General features: G+C 42.7%; 2 protein-coding genes across 2 annotated transcripts; one reads left to right on the top strand and one right to left on the bottom strand.

Moving 5' to 3' along the window:
• Positions 1-1,884: 1,884 nt before the first annotated feature.
• VTP21DRAFT_4064 (uncharacterized protein) lies at positions 1,885-2,923 on the top strand (the record flags this gene model as incomplete). Its single annotated transcript, XM_069394434.1, has 2 exons — positions 1,885-2,249; positions 2,317-2,923. The coding sequence occupies 2 exons, from the start codon at positions 1,885-1,887 to the stop codon at positions 2,921-2,923; spliced, it is 972 nt and encodes a 323-aa protein (XP_069248943.1).
• Positions 2,924-3,266: 343 nt separating this feature from the next.
• VTP21DRAFT_4065 (uncharacterized protein) lies at positions 3,267-4,847 on the bottom strand (the record flags this gene model as incomplete). Its single annotated transcript, XM_069394435.1, has 1 exon — positions 3,267-4,847. One exon carries the CDS (start codon positions 4,845-4,847, stop codon positions 3,267-3,269), a length of 1,581 nt encoding a protein of 526 aa, XP_069248944.1.
• Between the last annotated feature and the right edge of the window lie 1,259 nt (positions 4,848-6,106).

A 6,106-nucleotide genomic window follows, 5' to 3' on the forward strand; every position in this document is an offset into this window, starting at 1 on the left:
TAGTAACTTTTTTATCTTCTGCTTTTATCTAATATTTTGTGTATAGCACGCAATTTGTAAATCGAGATAAAGCTATATCTAAAAATATCTACTCGCGCTCATAATGCACCGGAACCCTGACATGTTATATTGTTTTTTAATTAATGAAAATATTCGCCTAGCAAAAATCAATTATCAAGACCAAGCTATCCACAATTGTGTTTTTATTCCTAAGGCCTTTATTAATGGACGGGATATAACTATGAAAATGTGCTCTATGAATGCATGATTAATATTGACCTGATAGAATGCACAGATTCACTTGTGTATCAAAGATTTATTGTAAATATATGCTCAATACAATGTATACTGGAAGGCTTTTTTTTTCTAAACATGGTGATAGGAACTTGTGATTTGGGTCGTCACTCGGAAATTAAATGACAAGAAAATGAGTGAGGAATCCAATGGACCTATCTCGACTCCAACCATTTCTCTAAAAAGCTGAGCAGAGTAGAGGGACAGGGTCGTAATAAATGTCCTTTATGTTTGGGACAACTCAAACATTTCTAGTCGCAATTGGGAGTTCTCCCTAAGATACATTTTCCAGTCTTGAGTTTGATCTGATGAATTGCCAACATGGTGGGAATTTTTGTAAAAAGTTTTGAGAGGGAACTAAGGTCTGCTTATCAATTGACGAGTTTTATCAGGCAGACAGAGTGCAAGGATGTAAGGAATGCAGAGCCTTTATTTATCTCAGAATTTGCAACCACTGATTTTCCATACCATAATCAAATGGGCGGCTTAACACAATTACTAATAACTCACGATAATATGTCAATACATTTGACATAGACACAGCCATTTGGATGGCGGCATTAGCTTGATATATCAGATCCCAAAAATATTCCGGTGCATAGGTCACTTTCAATCAGGACTTGCAAATTTTAATGATGGTGCCAAAGGAGCTCCTCGCGACTTCCTAATTTCCAGCAGGCCCTTTCTGGAAACGTACCTCGTTTCCGGTTCTTGAAATTCTTTTGGTTCGCAACATGCGGGAAAACCACGCCACAATTTTAAGCTGATCTGTTGATATGGTTATCATGCCAAGAGATTTTTATCGTCGAATTCGTCTCGACAACCACCGATAGTTTCGTAACGCGAGGGAGGAAAGGCCAATTTTTTTTTTTTTTTTGCAAGAATGATTTCTTTTGGATTACATATGACTCAAAATGTGGAGGAAGCGTGGAGATGAGATTTCGATTTGAAATGGTCATTCTCCTATTTTCTTTCTTCTCTTCTCTCTTTTGTCTTTCTTTGATTGCAATTGCCGCAACTATCATAATTCTGATATCGTCCTGTACGCCCGATACTCTCGCGCTGATTGGCTGGCATCGTTAGGAAGGGTTGAGACACCCGCAGAGCATAATATGTTGCGGGCGGCCGTGCCAAAATTTCTGGAAGGGCCAAGAATTGATCTCTCCAGAGGTCGAGTGGCCGACCAATCTGAATTCCCTCATAAGAGCTTGTGGCCAATCGCTCTGCAGCAATCCTGAAAAACTCTACAAGCGATCCTTGGCGGTGGCTGAGTATGGATTAATATCTAATTGTGCGGACGAGTTTGGGGTAGAGCTAGCAAAATGCTATTGGTGCGAGCGTTGTACAAGTGGGTGGTGTTGATCGAGCGGTTTCCATGTATGGACATTTTGATTGATGGGATCAGGGTGAATTGCCCAACCTCGGATATTTAAATGCCTCTATTGCGGCCCTCAGCCACTTATAGGACTGCCCTGCCAGAGCCGAAATAAAGCTGCCTGCGGATCTACGGGAAAGCAGAGGCTCGAGCGGAAGCTTTTCTTTTGAAGCATTCCAGAGAACGGAGCTTTTACTTGGCAACCTACTCTCATCATGATCAGAATCCTCAGGCGCTTCAATCCCTATATTCTTTTTGGGGTGTATATTCTTTTTCTCCTCGCCATCATTTTTCCCACCTTCAGGGCGTACCAGCGAGAGGCCGAAAAGTATGGTCAAGATCTCATTGTCAGAACCCCTAACACCACCATTCCGGGCGTCCTTTATATAGAGGGCAAAGTGGTGAGCGTGGACTTTAACAATGCCAACTTCAAAGTACACTTTGATTTCGATCCGAATGAGGGACTTGAAACTCAGGATAATTTCTTTGCGCGCAACGTAACCATCAACTGGGGTGTCAGTTTGACTAAATTCCCCGCCGATCAGCCTGCCATCTCGACGGACATTACCTTCCCCTTCGTGTAAGTCTATAGTTTATAATAGCGGATGGCATCGCATGGGCTAATTATGTATTTGTATAATTGAAAGAGATGGGGATTTGAGCAAATATCCTTTCGATAGTTGGAAAAGCTCGATTTATATTATTGCAACTCAAGATAAAGCCTACTTGCCAGTGGACCTCACACTTTATGGAACCATCCAAACGCTCAAATTCCAACCTACTCATCGTCTCGAAGCAGGCAACTTTATCACAATTGATGTCAAAGTCAAACGCTCATCCTCTACGATCGGATTCTCCATTTTTGTTATTGTCACTATGTGGCTGATCACCCTTGCTGTATCGATCCTCACCTACAAAGCTATTACCAAGCAGTTCAAGGTGGAACCTCCCATCTTTGTCTGGCCTGGAACCCTCCTCTTTGCTCTTCCTGCCTTCCGTAACACGCAACCAGGCGTGCCATCTCCGGGAACTAGTGGCGATGTGATGGGATTCTTCTGGAATATGGGTATCGTGGCCTTTTCGCTGCTTATTTTAGTGGGTTTGTGGTTAAAAAGGTGGAAACATCAGCCAGCTCCTGCAGAGAACGAAGAAAAATTTGAGCTAATAGCAAAAGGACCCACTAGTCCTGAGCACACGGTAGAGATTAGAGAGGAGAGACCAGACACTCAGAAACAACCCTCGAGAGTGGTGTAGCGAGATAATTGCTTTTCAATGAAGGGGGTAGAGGCTTGTGCAGAGTAGAGTAGAATCAATTCCATAATGGAGGTGCTAAAATGAGCATCACAGCTGATGCATAGACCTAGAATTGTACTCTTAATGAATGTGCGCATATAAGATTTCATGCAACCCAGCACTATCCAGTCCCAACCCAATTCCAATTAGATATAACCCATTTTCTAAACTTGTGACTTCAACATTGAATATATAAAGAATAATTGATAGCAATCTATTGAGAGCAAATGTGAACAATAATAGCAAAATGTTATATATTTACGGTCATATGGAAGAAAAGGAGAAAAAACCAAGTAAAATGAATTTATGCCTCGGTGCGCTTGGAGATTACCAAACGGCAATCGCGATCAGGGCGTTTGGGGGTGGTGAAAAGGGCACTCCTTGTCGGCAACAGTTTTGGGCGACCAAGCTCGTCGAGATTGTGCGGTCCATAAACGCTGTCCTTGGGTAAGGAAATATCATAGTCTTTTAGGATGTTGGCGATAATGATCATCATTTCTACCCAGGCGAGGTTACGACCAATACAATTACGGTGACCGTAGGAGAAAGCAAATACGTTGCGTTTAGCCTCTTCGTCTTCCAAGAAACGAGTTGGATCGAAGAGGTGTGGATCTTTCCAGGTTTCTTTGTGAATATGGACACCATGCAAGTTGATGGCAATCTCCACGCCTGGCGGAACGTAATGGCCTTGGATAGTGATTCCCTTCGAGGAGGAAATCCTGGGCATGAATCCGGAGGTGATAGGTGAATAGCGGAGGACTTCGTAGATGAATGCCTCGAGAAATGGTAGCTGGGTGCGACATTCTGCAAAAGTGATGAGGTGGTCTAGCGGGAATTGGCTGCGCACTTCTTCAATGGCGCGGCGAAGATGTTGAGGATACAACGTCAATAGATGGATGACCCATGAAGTCACAAACGACGTCGATTCGCTACCAGCAAGTTGCATGGCGATGCTTTCTGTCTGTACTTCGTGATGTGTCATCTTGATCCTGGCCTCAGGGTCTTCGGCATCGATGAACGCTTGAAGGATATCCACTGGCTTTTCGCTTACGCCTTTGTCCAGCATATCTCTGCGCAAGTCGACTGACTCCTTACTGAAGTTGATAAAGTCATCAAACATCTTCTTCCAATGCTTAAGGAAGAAGGAGAAGGGTGGAATGGTGAGCAGTGGGAAGTTTTTGCTAAACCCCAGATATAGCCCTGTAGCTTCAATCCACCTGATAATTTTCGGGTCATCGTTGGCCAGTGCATTGAATTCCCTGCCAAATGCTAATGCGCCGATGGTGTCAAAAGTGGCAAACTGAGTGTCATTACGGTGGTTGACTACAATTGGCTCGCCGCCATTCTTCGCAATTAGCCCATCCCACTTGGCCTTGATCGCAAGAATACTATAGCGGAGAATCAGTGGCTCCATCTTGCCAAGGTACGTGTGATTGAAGTATTGACCAATTTGTCGTCTCCTGAGACTAGCCTGAGCTGGGTCAGTGTTTGTGAATATGCTGGGGTTATCCAGGATATCCAGTGACTTATAAATATCTGTTTTTCGGAATTCCCTGGAACTAAGCACAGTACGAATGTCCTTCGGGTTGCTAATACTTACACCATTTGGCTTGTACACGTAGATGTCACCATAGGCAAGATAGTCGGATCGTACTGATTTTGCTCCATTGGTGAGCACACGTTTGAAAATGGAGTATTTATCAGTAATGCGTGCGAGAAATGGGCCTGGAATATTGCGGAGTGGCGATAAAAAGAATGCGTAGATTAATTTCCAAGCCACCTGCACTCCGAACAAGGTTGCAAGCAAACGGATATATCCAAGCTCGTGGAGAACGGCGTGAACCTGGGTAAGCTGGCCCAGCCAGTTGATGCTGAAAGATGGCATTGTCAGAAGTGTGAAGAAGCGCCAAAAAGAACGGGATGGCTGCCTTGTAGTAGAAAAAGAAAGGAAAAAGGGTGGAAGAAAAAAAAGTCGGAAGGCACTGCAAAAAGCTGCAAGGAGGAGCATAGGAGATTAGTCATTCCCTTAGCCCCGCAAGACTGTAGCGGTTGACGAATATGCAACGCCCAACGCAATCTTACACAAAAAGATCGTAAATCCTCCCAAGGTCGGGATTTGCGCTTGTTTGTCCGAAATGGTTTCCACTAAATCGTATTAGACAGAATAGATAACAGAGAAACAAAGATAGGATTTGCCTGAATCCTTCAACTGAGAAGACCCCTTTGTCTATGGGCAAGCGCAGTTCTTGTATATGTAACAGAGACTACGCTGTTTATTGAATGAAGGAATCCAAGCTAATGCAAAATCTAGTACGCAGATAGCTTGCTGATAGATTTTTTTCTTTTCTCCAAGACCTTCGAGATTGATCCGCTCTGCCTTGAACTGAGAAAGGAATGAATCACTCTACCCACTGTATCACATTTTTGATTCAACTTTTGTGCGAGTTTGCAGATATATGGATATGCTTTGAAAGTTTACTAATGAATCTTGAAAAAAAAATTGTATCGAAACATGTGCAAGGAAACAATTTTGGTAGCCTAACGAAGCAATTGCCGCAGTGTGTTAAAAATAAAGCTTTAGGAGCAACATTGGCCGTGAAAAAGTCAGACATTTATTCGCACATATGATGGTCGCGTATTGCTCTTGGCGATATTGGACAAATCAATGGGGAAATATATGTCAATTTGGCGAAGTGCAATAGTGGCAAAAAAGATATCTGGAAGAAAAGGCAAGAATTAGAGCATGTTCGCGCGTAACTAGGATCTTCAGTATGAATGGAACAACTCGCTTTCTCATATTAATTCTGAGATATGAGTTTGAGCTGTAAATCCGATATAGTGTAAATCAAGTAAGTTTTCCCCTCAAAATTAGGGTTGCTTGTTCACAAGAATTTAGTGGATTCAGATCAGACGAATTAGATGTGTGGCTTATTTTCCTTCGGAGACCTTGTTAAGTTAATCGGCAATCAAGGGTTTCTACGTTACAATTTCGGCTTGATTCAAAAATTATCTACTTATAGCTAGGTTTGGTGTGTGCACAAGCGGGAATTTTATGGATTCATATCAGACAAATTAGACGTGTGGCTATTGTCCAGTGATGACTCGATTAATTAATTCTATTCACAGTACAAACTATTCTTACTT

Source organism: Calcarisporiella thermophila (genome assembly GCF_041956535.1).
Source record: "Calcarisporiella thermophila strain CBS 279.70 unplaced genomic scaffold VTP21scaffold_19, whole genome shotgun sequence".
Classification (NCBI taxonomy): Eukaryota; Fungi; Calcarisporiellomycota; class Calcarisporiellomycetes; order Calcarisporiellales; family Calcarisporiellaceae; genus Calcarisporiella; species Calcarisporiella thermophila.